We start from the raw sequence: 12,894 nt of genomic DNA on the forward strand, positions 1-12,894 counted from the left end.
TCACTTTTTCCTTCTGAATCTCTGTTGCTGTTAATATGCACTTCAATCATTCGAGTTTAGGCAAAACCGGTGTCATTTGCATTTTGAGGCGTTGGAGGGGGATGTCAGCAGCTGATGAAACTAAAACAGTGTCTTCTCATCTGAGTTACTTTAAATGGGTGATCAGGATGTGAGGTCAGTGGACGCAGCTCTAGTCCTGGTCCTGTCGTTGCAGTGGTTCCTGACGAGGTGAAGCCCAAGTTCGTCAAAGGTTGGAAACGTTACGGGCGTCGCTCTCGCCCCGACGGACCGGACTGTGGCCCGGACTCGGACCCGAGCCGGGACCCGACAGAGGGGCTCCGCGGGGCCAAACTGCGGAGGGCCACGTCGCTGGACAGCATCGAGGTGAGAGCCCGATGCCCTGCCGGTGCTGCCCTGAGGCTGAGGGGGTTTGTGCTGCCCCGTGGCTGAGGGAGTTTGTGCTGCCCCGTGGCTGAGGGAGCTTGTGTCAGATGCCCTCCCGGTGCTGCCCCGTGGCTGAGCGGGTTTGTGCTGCCCCGTGGCTGAGGGAGCTTGTGTCAGATGCCCTCCCGGTGCTGCCCCGTGGCTGAGGGAGTTTTGGGCGGAGGTTCAGGAAGTGGTTTGGGAGGAATGTGGTTCTGGCTCTGGTTTTAGACTCTGCACATTCTCAGAGTCCTGCTTCAGATCTGGGCCAGACTCTTTCATATTTCACAGAATGACTCGTGTCCTTTAGGAAAAGTGTGAGTGTTTATAACATTAATTTCAGTATCCCGATAAATAACATCTCTACACTTCACATCTACTTGGTTATTATTGCTTTTTATAAATGGCTCCTCTGACTTTTCCTATTTTAAACAACTCAAAAAAAGGGAAACTCTTTTCTTCACATATGGACACTTGGGTTGACCTGAGATAACACTAATCATTATACCATGCTGCACACAGAAAGTACCATGTTTTTCAGAAGTTACTACTCAAGTATTCAGGTACACGGCCTTTAACCTCTTAACTCCCACCTGAACCAAGCACATGTTCTCCAGCCCCAGTCCAAAAACTTCTGGGAAAAAAGTGTAAAAATAGCAACAAAACTGAGACGAAAACAACGATGAAAATGTGAAAAAAGTGTGAAAACATTGACAAAAAAATTAGAAAAAATTACAAAAAAATTAGAAAAAATGACAAAAATGGACAAAAATTTGACAAAAAAGTGAGAAAAAATGGACGAAAAAGTGATAAGAATTTGACAAAAAAATGCGAATAATTTGACGAAAAAGGGACAAAAAAGTCACAAAAATTTGACAAAAATGAGATGACTGCCCAACAAAAAAAGTGATGAAAAAAAATCTGATGTGAGGAAAAAGATCCATTTAGTTTTATAGGTCTTTCAAATGAGGCATTACACTGGCCTACAGGATTTGGGTAAAGCTGAACTGGAGAAAATGCTCTCGGTTCAGGCGGGAGTTAAGAGCTTAATAAATAGGATTTATGCACAGAAAAAGTATTTTGGGGGTAAATTTTGTCCCTCAGCGCCCCCTAACTAAAATATCTTCCCACGGCTCTGGTAATATTATGTTTATATTTTAAATGCAGTGGAGTAAACGTAAGTTCTCATCACAAATACTACTCAAGTAAAGTACTGATCACTAGCTCCTCCCACTTAGCGCTGTTTTCATCACTTGTCTCTGCTTTCTGTGACATACCGTATATAAATAATATAAATGTAAATGATTGGAGCCTGTTCTCAGTGGATTTACTGATTTACTGAATTCCTCAGTCCCCAATCCTCTGTGGAATCTGTCCCTCTGCGGTCGCTCAGCAGCTGCCGACCCTCACGGCCACTCACGCCTGCTTCTGTAGTAGTACTGTGGTTTCTGTAGTAGTACTGTGGTTTTCTGTAGTAGTACTGTGGTTTTCTGTAGTATTACTGTGGTTTCTGTAGTATTACTGTGGTTTCTGTAGTATTACTGTGGTTTTCTGTAGTATTACTGTGTTACTCTGTGGAGGACTTTCTGACTCATGTTTTTGGTGCAGAGTTTGAAATCGGACGACGAGGAGCCGCCCAGAGGTAAGACCAGACTCAACAAGGACTAAACCAGGACTAAACCGGGACTAAACCGGGACTAAACCAGGACTAAATCAGGACTGAACCAGGACTAAACCAGGACTAAACCAGGACTAAACCAGGACTAAATCAGGACTGAACCAGGACTAAACCAGGACTAAACCGGGACTAAACCAGGACTAAATCAGGACTGAACCAGGACTAAACCAGGACTAAACCAGGACTAAACCGTGACTAAACCAGGACTAAACCGGGACTAAACCAGGACTAAACCAGGACTAAACCAGGACTAAACCGGGACTAAACCGGGACTAAATCAGGACTGAACCAGGACTAAACCGGGACTAAACCAGGACTAAATCAGGACTAAATCAGGACTGAACCAGGACTAAACCGGGACTAAACCAGGACTAAACCAGGACTAAACCAGGACTAAACCAGGACTCAACAAGGACTAAACCGGGACTAAATCAGGACTGAACCAGGACTAAATCAGGACTGAACCAGGACTAAACCGGGACTAAACCGGGACTAAACCAGGACTAAACCAGGACTAAACCGGCACTGAGGCTGTGTGTGTTCCAGGGGCGCAGGTGGAGCAGGTGGAGCAGGTGGAGGGTGCTGCAGTAACAGAGTGTGAACATGGGGGCGCTCTTTACTCTCAGGTGAGTTCTGTCTCGTCTTTTATTATTTATATTCATTTTCACGAGCGACTTCAAAACCAAACGGGTAAATTAACGTGTAGGAAGAATAAAATGTCCCCCTTTTATGCCCACATTTGGAGTTACAGTATGTTCATATGTGGAGTAATGACTTATATTTGTAGTATTGACTTATATTTGTAGTATTGACTTATATTTGGAGTATTGACTTATATTTGGAGTATTGACTTATATTTGGAGTATTGACTTATATTTTTAGTATTGACTTATATTTGGAGTAATGACTTATATTTGTAGTATTGACTTATATTTGAAGTACTGACTTGTATTTGAAGTATTGACTTATATTTGTAGTATTGACTTATATTTGAAGTACTGACTTGTATTTGGAGTAATGACTTACATGTTGCAGGAGCTGTGTTGGCGTCTGCGGAGTCTGGACCCAGATGTTCAGGGCAGAGTCAGTCTCAGAGACGTCCACAGAGTGTTGTGTCCTCCTGCTCCTCTGTCCTCCACCCCAGTCCGGGCGTCACAGGTGAGACCGGCTTCACGCTGCCTTCATGTGGCTTTGAAATGATGGGAAATATCACTACAGGACATAAACACAATAAACAAGCACTAAAAAGTGACAAAAATGTGATGAAAACACGACAAACATGCTTCGATTTAAAAATGATACGAGGCTCTTCCAGACTGTCACTGTAAGTTTTCATGATTTTAGTCACTTTTCACACTTTAGTTTTAGTCTCATTTTAACCTCTTAACTCCCGCCTGAACCGAGAGGATCTTTTTCCTCATGTAATCAGATCTTTTTTTCCATCATTTTTTTGTTGGGTATTCAACTCATTTTTGTAACTTTTTTGTCATTTGTTTTGTAATTTTTTAATCACATTTTTATCACATTTTTGTCATTTTTTGTCACTTTTTTTTGTCTTCATTTTTTCGTCAATTTGTAATCAAATTTTGGTCATTTTTTGTCACATTTTTGCAATTTTTTGGTCAAATTTTTAGCACATTTTTGTCATTTTTTTCGTCGATTTTTTGTCAATTTCTTGTGACATTTTTGTGACATTTTTGGCACTTTTTCATCAAATTTTGGTCATTTTTTGTCACATTTTTGCAATTTTTTTGATCAAATTTTTATCACATTTTAGCACATTTTTGTCATTTTTTTGTCCTTTTTTTGTCAATTTCTTGTGACATTTTTGTGACATTTTTGCCACTTTTCCATCAATTTTTCATCACCTTTTTGTCACATTTCCATCATTGTTTTCGTCTCAGTTTTATTACTATTTTCACAGCGTTTTTCCAGAAGCTTTTGGATTGGGGTAAAGCCAAACTGGAGAAAATGTGCTCAGTTAAGGGGTTAATTAGACTAAAATAATATAGTCGATGAAATAAACACCGGTTGCCTGGAACGCACCATTAGAGCTGTCAGTCACAGGTGAGGGCGGGGCTTGGTTTACAGGGAGCACAGGTGTGATGGGCGGGGCCAATCACAGGTGTGAGGGTTTGTTCCTGAGACATGTCTGCACTAATGTGGGGCAACTACGGCAATACTGCAACTACTTCTGCTACTACAACTACTACTACAACTGCAAAGAGGAGCCTGAAGTACTGCACACCGGTCAGTACTTCTACTACTGCAGTGGCTGTAGTAGGAGACGCAGTGGCAGTGATATGTTCATGTTTTTGCCTGTTCTGATCTTCCTCAGGTGCGGAGTGGAGAGCACGTGGCCTCCACCCCGCTGCCCGGAGCTGCACAGGAGCGCTCCTTCGGCCTGCCCTCCTCCTCCTCCTCGCTGCTGACCGTGGGACAGCGTCTCCTCAGCGCCCTGGACGACGGCAGCGGAGCGGCCAGTCCCGAGCAGGTCCTGTCCCTGTGGAGAGAGGAGGGTCTGCAGCACAGCCAGGAGGTGCTACAGGTGAGACATTATCAATATCCTGTGTCATTGTTATGTTGACCATCCTCGCGGTCAGAGGATCTGGGTCACGAAGGTCAGGGGGCAGGAAAGGAAAGAGTGCAGTCGACACGATAATCCTAAATCTCAGGGACGGCAACCAAACCACAGCGTAGTGCAGGGGTAGGCAAGTTTGATGGTGGATTTTATTAAGCGTCAAAAGACCAAGGGCTGAACCTCCCAATTGTAGTCCAAAGTAAAGCACCACTTTCCACAAGGGCCAGTGCTGAACATCATATGAAGGATTTTTTAAAGCACTGTACCCGGTAGTAGTGTAATCAGGGCATCTTAAAGATTCTTAAAAAGTCTAAAATTCAAGAATCCAATTTTAAGGCCTTAAAAAGTCTAAAATTGGGCCTATTTGGTCTTAAATCCAGGGTAAACTGGTCTTAAAAATAAACGTTCAGCGACCCAATTGTTTGCGCACAATTGAGTTTAAAAAGTCGACAAATAAAGTGACAGAAGCAGCGATGAGGAGCCGCCCGGTGCCGCTCATGGTCCGAGAGGGCGAAGCGACGCTGACGCACTGGCCGCCGCCACAAACAACGTAAACTCAGCGATAGTCGAGTGAGGCAGAAGGACTCTCCTTCAGAGCTTTATCCTTCCAAAAAACCACTGAAGTCAGCAGAGTTTAGGAATCCAAAACATGACCGAGGTGTCGCTGATGGATCCGTAATGCTGCTGTCGGGGGAAAGATACGTCCAATATGAAACAACGTGGAGATAATACTTCACTGTAAATATCTAACTCAAGGTCATGAACGGCATAATTCACAATAAAGTTTGTCCAAATGTTGGGAAACACAAAGCTAACGCTCCTCTGCTCAGGGACAGAAGGAAAGAGAAAGTCCTGTTACTTTAGAAACACGTTTCTCACTTTGTTCATCAAAACATCTGACAAACAAGTTTAGAAAACAGAAAACCTAGACTAGATTCTGGCCTAATAATAATATCATTAAAATAATTATGATAGTTAATTAGTTGTAGAGTTGACAGTGTTTTGTGTTGTTTTATGCAAACGAGTCGAAAAGCTGCTTTTATTTTTAGAAACAGTGAATGTTTTACCAGCTCAAGTATTACAAAGCATTTTAAATACAAAAACTAAATATCTGTTGTTTTCTTTCATTCAGTCGATAATTGTGAGTAATTATTCAATCTCAATATTCTTATTATGGGATAAGGTTGTTAAAACTTGAACGGTTGTTAAAATGCCTAATGTGAAAAATTAAGTTCTTACATTTGTACATCCCACTGTGAAATCAGAAACAGCAGTTTGACACTTGGATTTTTGTGACAGTGATTTTCTTTACAGTCATTTATATATTGCACGTTCAAAAACAGGTCTTATTTTTGAGATTTTGTGGTCTTGAAAAGGTCTTAAAAAGTCTTAAATTTGACTTGTCCAACTCTGCAGATACCCTGTGTAATAATATTTCTTACAATCATCTCCAGGGCCAGAGGTTTTATGCTTGAGGGCTGGATTTGGGCTCGCAAGTCATTTTCCAGGCATCTGTGAGTCATCTTGGACAGTGACTTCAGGAGAAAGAGATGGAGGGGGGGGCGGGAAGAGTTATGTTGATTTCACCGACAGAGATATTTTAAAAAGTTTCAAAAAGCCTTGTATCGTTTAAATTGCAGATCAACAGATCTTTGCTTTGTTTATGTTGAAGAAACATGAAGCGCAGAATATCATTCACTCTGTTTGAATACAGAAAGATAATTGTAAAAGTTGAATTTTTGTCCAAAGAATATCTGGGATGTTGTCGTTTTTCACCCTCAGATGCTGGACTTCTCGCTGGACGAGCGGCTCAGTCTGTCCGACCTCACGGTGGCTCTGGAGAACGAGCTCCTGGTCAGTGCCAACAGTGTCCACCAGGCGGCGCTCATCTGCTACAAGACGGAGCTGCAGCATCTACAGTCAGTACACACACTGCCCTCCGCTAGCTTTGGTCGGAGCAACACGTATTTGAGAGTAAAGGGATCAGTCAAACACTGCAGTGAGGGAGACGGGGCGTCCCACAGGAGTCACAGACATTACATGAGAGCTTAACCTCTTAACTCCCGCCTGAACCAAGAGGATCTTTTTCCTCACGTCAGATTTGTTTTCCATAATTTTTTTGTTGGGTATTCAACTCATTTTTGTAACTTTTTTGTAATTTTTTTTTTGTCATTATTTGTCACATTTTTGTCATTTTTTGGTTAATTTTTTGTCCTTTTTTTGTCACTTTTTCGTCATTTTTTAGTAATTTTTTCTGTTACATTTTGGTAATTTTTTGTAAATTTTTTGTCCAATTTTTTGTCTCATTTTTGTCATTTTTTTGTCATTTTTTTGTCATTTTTTGTCACATTTTTTGTCACATTTTTTGTCACATTTTCATCAATTTTTCGTCACTTTTTTGTCAATGTTTTCTCACTTTTTTGTCACATTTCCATCATTGTTTTCGTCTCAGTTTTGTTGCTATTTTCACAGCTTTTTTCCAGAAGCTTTTGGATTGGGGTAAAGCCAAACTGGAGAAAATGTGCTCGGTTCAGGTGGGAGTTAAGGGGTTAAACCCTGGACTGGAAGAAGGCGTTTCTTTCTTTTTTAAATCTTATTCCATTCAGTAGTTATTACCCGTCAAACAAAGGAACATTGACTGTGATCATGTGACCCAGGCGACATTGTTACTGATTGAGTTATAGCTGTTTTGTTATTTTGTCGTCTTGTCTTCTCCTGAACCACCTGAGACGACCAGCTCGAACTGACGGTCTTTTAAAAGTTTAGTTTTGAAGCTCAGTTGTCGTTTTGTCGATCTGTGGTGACGTCTCCTCCTTTGTGCTGCAGGAGCATGTTGGAGCAGACCTGCAGGGAGAGGGACAAGGCCAAGTCCGACCTGGATCAGACCGACCTGAGAAACCTGCAGCTCATCAGGGAATCAGAGGAGCGACAGAACAGCGTGGAGAGCGGCGCCGCCAGCCGAGTCCGGTACGGTCTGCTCCGGTCCGCTCCCGGTCCGGTCCGCTCCCGTCCGCTCCGGTCTGCCCCGGTCTGCCCCGGTCTGCCCCGGTCTGCCCCGGTCCGCCCCGGTCCGCCCCGGTCCGCCCCAGTCTGCCCCGGTCCGCTCCGTTCCCCCCACGTCCGCTCCGGTCTGCTCCGGTCCGCTCCGGTCCGCCCCGGTCCGCTCCGGTCCGCTCCAGTCTATATGGCCGCTTAGGGCTGGGAGATTGGGACAAAAATAAATGTCTCAATGTTTTTTTCTCACTTTTTCCCCAAATCTTTGCCCCCATTTCTTCCCTATTTTATCCATGAATTTTGTTTTCCAATTTCCCCCATATTTTCATATTTTCCCCGTTTCTTGGCCGCGAGGATAAACCCGATGTTGTAACAGCTGTTTCAATATGATCCTTTATCCTAAAAGGGAAATGCGTTCCCCCAAACAGGAGATGAAAGGAAGGCCTGAACCAGTCATGTATGTCGACGAGGCTCTGACGTGTGCATGCATTTTCAGGGAGGTGGAGGCGGCCTGCAGGGGGCGCCTCTCGGTTCTGCGCGCTCAGATGGAGCAGGAGATGGACCTGGTTCTGCAGCAGATGGAGAAAGAGAAGAGCGTCCTCCAGGAGCAGCTGAAGGAGCTGACGACACAAGAGAGCGACCAGCAGGGGGCGCTGTGTGCAGTCAGAGAGGTATAACATGTGACCAGCAGGGGGCGCTGTGTGCACTCAGAGAGGTATAACATGTGACCAGCAGGGGGCGCTGTGTGCACTCAGAGGTATAACATGTGACCAGCAGGGGGCACTGTGTGCAGTCAGAGAGGTATAACATGTGACCAGCAGGGGGCGCTGTGTGCACTCAGAGAGGTATAACATGTGACCAGCAGGGGGCGCTGTGTGCACTCAGAGAGGTATAACATGTGACCAGCAGGGGGCGCTGTGTGCAGTCAGAGAGGTATAACATGTGACCAGCAGGGGGCGCTGTGTGCACTCAGAGAGGTATAACATGTGACCAGCAGGGGGCGCTGTGTGCACTCAGAGAGGTATAACATGTGACCAGCAGGGGGCGCTGTGTGCACTCAGAGAGGTATAACATGTGACCAGCAGGGGGCGCTGTGTGCACTCAGAGAGGTATAACATGAGACCAGCAGGGGACGCTGTGTGCACTCAGAGAGGTATAACATGAGACCAGCAGGGGGCGCTGTGTGCACTCAGAGAGGTATAACATGTGACCAGCAGGGGGCGCTGTGTGCACTCAGAGAGGTATAACATGTGACCAGCAGGGGGCGCTGTGTGCACTCAGAGGTATAACATGTGACCAGCAGGGGGCGCTGTGTGCACTCAGAGGTATAACATGTGACCAGCAGGGGGCGCTGTGTGCAGTCAGAGAGGTATAACATGTGACCAGCAGGGGGCGCTGTGTGCAGTCAGAGAGGTATAACATGTGACCAGCAGGGGGCGCTGTGTGCACTCAGAGAGGTATAACATGAGACCAGCAGGGGGCGCTGTGTGCAGTCAGAGAGGTATAACATGTGACCAGCAGGGGGCACTGTGTGCAGTCAGAGAGGTATAACATGTGACCAGCAGGGGGCGCTGTGTGCACTCAGAGAGGTATAACATGTGACCAGCGGGGGGCGCTGTGTGCACTCAGACAGGTATAACATGTGACCAGCAGGGGGCGCTGTGTGCAGTCAGAGAGGTATAACATGTGACCAGCAGGGGGCGCTGTGTGCAGTCAGAGAGGTATAACATGTGACCAGCAGGGGGCACTGTGTGCACTCAGAGGTATAACATGTGACCAGCAGGGGGCGCTGTGTGCACTCAGAGAGGTATAACATGTGACCAGCAGGGGACGCTGTGTGCACTCAGACAGGTATAACATGTGACCAGCAGGGGACGCTGTGTGCACTCAGACAGGTATAACATGTGACCAGCAGGGGACGCTGTGTGCACTCAGACAGGTATAACATGTGACCAGCAGGGGGCACTGTGTGCAGTCAGAGAGGTATAACATGTGACCAGCAGGGGGCGCTGTGTGCAGTCAGAGAGGTATAACATGTGACCAGCAGGGGGCACTGTGTGCACTCAGAGGTATAACATGTGACCAGCAGGGGGCGCTGTGTGCACTCAGAGAGGTATAACATGTGACCAGCAGGGGACGCTGTGTGCACTCAGAGGTATAACATGTGACCAGCAGGGGGCGCTGTGTGCACTCAGAGAGGTATAACATGTGACCAGCAGGGGACGCTGTGTGCACTCAGACAGGTATAACATGTGACCAGCAGGGGACGCTGTGTGCACTCAGACAGGTATAACATGTGACCAGCAGGGGACGCTGTGTGCACTCAGACAGGTATAACATGTGACCAGCAGGGGGCGCTGTGTGCACTCAGAGAGGTATAACATGTGACCAGCAGGGGGCGCTGTGTGCACTCAGAGAGGTATAACATGTGACCAGCAGGGGCATGACGGCACTTCAGACCTGAAGTAACACCTTTCTGAGTGACAGTGCAGGATTTTAGAGGCAGTTGTGGTGAACAGGTCTGAGCTCATTCTACACTCTAGGACGTCGCTGGAACATGTAGGGGGAGGAAAATATTAAATTTTATATATACTCCATATAGTCCCTTTTTAAAGTCATATTGCGGAACATTTAAAAAATAAGGCATTGAAAAAGTATAAGTGGACAAAATTGTCCAGTGACCAAATCTCAATAATGGAAAAGGCCAGTTTGTAATTTATGCTTTTAATTGAAGTCAAGTTTCAAGTTTAATGGTTTTGTATAGCCCAATATCACAACAGAAGTCGCCTCACAGGCCTGCACCAAACATTAAGGCAATAAAACAGAGCAATACATATGGCAATTAAAAGCCGATATATTATTTTCAATTTTAATCAAAGTTTAATAGTTTTTTCAGAGAGGATTTTGGATCTTGTTCAGGTTTCTAACAAATAATAAATATCTGAAGTCCAAGACCGGAAAGTTTGGAGCGACTAAAGTGTTGTTGCAAGAGCGGAATGAAAACCTCAATCGTCCGATTTAGTCTCATTTACTGCTTTTAATTTAGTTTTAGCCTCTTTTTAGTCACAAAAATATTACTTTGACTAAAATGACAAAACATCATAGTTTATAAAATCTTGTCACAAAGGGACCGATTGGTTTCTGCTCGGCTGAAGCGCCACAGGCTGCTCCCTCCGTCTCTGATCCTCTAATGTTGTGCTGCTCTTCAGGAGAACCTCAGCCTGGAGCAGGAGCTGGCGTCGGTGAAGCTCTCGCTGAGGGAGTCTCAGAGCTCTGTGGACAAACTGCACCAGGACCTGGACCGCCTCCTGCTGGACAAGGTCGGTACTGAACCCACAGCCTAAAACACATTTACATGAATGAACTGGAGGCGACCCGGGACGGAAAGCGCTGGTGCCAAGTATCGTCGTGGATTTCCCAGCTCAGTTCGATTCAGTTAAGGATATCGCGCAGCACCAATTTTACTTGGAAATGGAAGAACTAAAGCTGCGAGTCATAAACTAACTTGGTGCATTAGAAAAAATCTGAATATTCACTTTAAGAATTGAACCAAATGATGTTACAATAATCATGTACTTTTTATTTAAAAGTACATGATTTTTATTTAGTCACATGGCATTAATATGTGAATAAGTCGCATTATAAGGATTCATTTTTTTGTTCGATATTGGCTACTCAAAGAGGAGCTGATCCGAGCGTAACTTTGACACAGATTTAGCCACTTTTCAAACCTCCTGTGACTCTATTTGGAAACAGGGCAACACATGTTGTGTGACCCTCCAGGGTTTTAATAAAGTCACCATCGCGTCTTCAAAGCACGTCCAGCTGCTCCGTGTGCAGGTCAGTCCCACGCCTCAAAATAACTCCTCCGATCAGCACGAGCGTCTCGTCTTCTCTCGGGTCAGTCTCATGATCGATCACAAACACAAACGCTCCGTCTAAACTCGCCTTTTACACAAGATAACAACAAATAATCCGGTCCGCGGTAAAAACGAAACAGAAACCTGCAGTGACATTGATGTCAAAGCTCCACTAACAGCAACGAAACACTTCCTGTTGTCCCGACAAAATAAAAGGCGTCAATGTTACAGCCGCTGGGAGAGGGTTTGAAATGTTAATTAATAAATGAACCTAATATTTTAGGTGCAAATGGACACAAATCTCGTTTTTCTTCGTTTTCCTGGTCGTCCGTTTTGCTCAAATAGAAATAAAGGCCTGTCTCTAATTGTGGCCTGGTTCCAATAAAGGCCTGGTCCTAGATGCCCTTGAGTAAATAAAGGCCCCAGCCTCTATTAGAGCATTTACGGTACTCACTAATATCAACAGAAAATCTCAATGTTTTCCCACGAACCTGCCGCCTTTTATGAAACTTCTATATGACCTTAGTTCATCTGTGCTGAGAGAGGAGACGCTGGACTTTGTGACAGTTTTTGTTTCATGTGGAAGGGTCCAGCCGTTATAGAGATTTTAACCATAAACCAAAGTCGGAAGTTGAACATTTTGACGGTTTCTACAGTTGCCACATTAATAATCTTAGCTGCGCCGACTCCATTTTGAATTACAGGCTGTTTATGAAGCTGCGATGTCTTTCAGGCTCCAGTTTATTAGATTTGTGGCTAGTTTTCTCCTACAGTGGGATGAGATCCGGTTGGTCTCAGGTGTTGTGTTTCTCATCAATCATTCAAAGACATCCTTCCACCCTCTCCCTCTCTTTCCTTCCTCCCTCTCTTCGCCTCTGTTCTTTGCCTTTCCAAAAACCAGCCTCACCAAACCCTGGCTCCTCTTTTCCCCTAAATCCTGCTGTTGCCTCTCGCTCTGACCCCATTGGCCGGTGGGGTCACAGCCGCCGGCCCCTGATTGGCCGTTGGGTTTGTATTCCGCGGACCAATCAGAGGCTGTGTTTGTGTTGCAGTTCAGTCTGGACCCGAGCGGCGCCGCGCTGACCCATGAGGAGCGCTTCGCCGAGCTCATCCGCGAGTACGAGCTGCAGTTCCGGGTGAGATTCTCCTTCAGTTATGTTTGGATAAGTCGAGCTTTCGAAGGTTTCTACGTGTTTGGGCTTAAATCCACGGTGCGAGGTGAAAAGTATTGTAGTTTTTTTGTTCTCAAAAGCTGTTTTTTTTTTCTGTGTGCTCCTGAACGCCTCGCTCCGTCAGAGGATCCAGGTGAGTTTCTGCTCAGGTGGGGGCGGGGTCTGAGCGTGGGAATGTCAGGCTGC

The 12,894-nt window shown here is 45.3% G+C and overlaps 1 protein-coding gene across 1 annotated transcript in view; it reads left to right on the forward strand.

The window, feature by feature from the left end:
• ninl (ninein-like) overlaps positions 1-12,894 on the forward strand; it is a 36,638-nt gene that overhangs the window by 3,502 nt on the left and 20,242 nt on the right. The window contains exons 3-12 of the mRNA XM_079568347.1: positions 215-384; positions 2,032-2,065; positions 2,648-2,727; positions 3,137-3,259; positions 4,440-4,649; positions 6,465-6,601; positions 7,509-7,649; positions 8,173-8,347; positions 10,886-10,996; positions 12,589-12,672. Coding sequence (XP_079424473.1) covers positions 215-384; positions 2,032-2,065; positions 2,648-2,727; positions 3,137-3,259; positions 4,440-4,649; positions 6,465-6,601; positions 7,509-7,649; positions 8,173-8,347; positions 10,886-10,996; positions 12,589-12,672 — 1,265 coding nt within the window. The remainder of the gene's footprint in view (positions 1-214; positions 385-2,031; positions 2,066-2,647; positions 2,728-3,136; positions 3,260-4,439; positions 4,650-6,464; positions 6,602-7,508; positions 7,650-8,172; positions 8,348-10,885; positions 10,997-12,588; positions 12,673-12,894) is intronic.

Source organism: Gobius niger (genome assembly GCF_951799975.1).
Source record: "Gobius niger genome assembly, chromosome: 12".
Taxonomy (NCBI): Eukaryota; Metazoa; Chordata; class Actinopteri; order Gobiiformes; family Gobiidae; genus Gobius; species Gobius niger.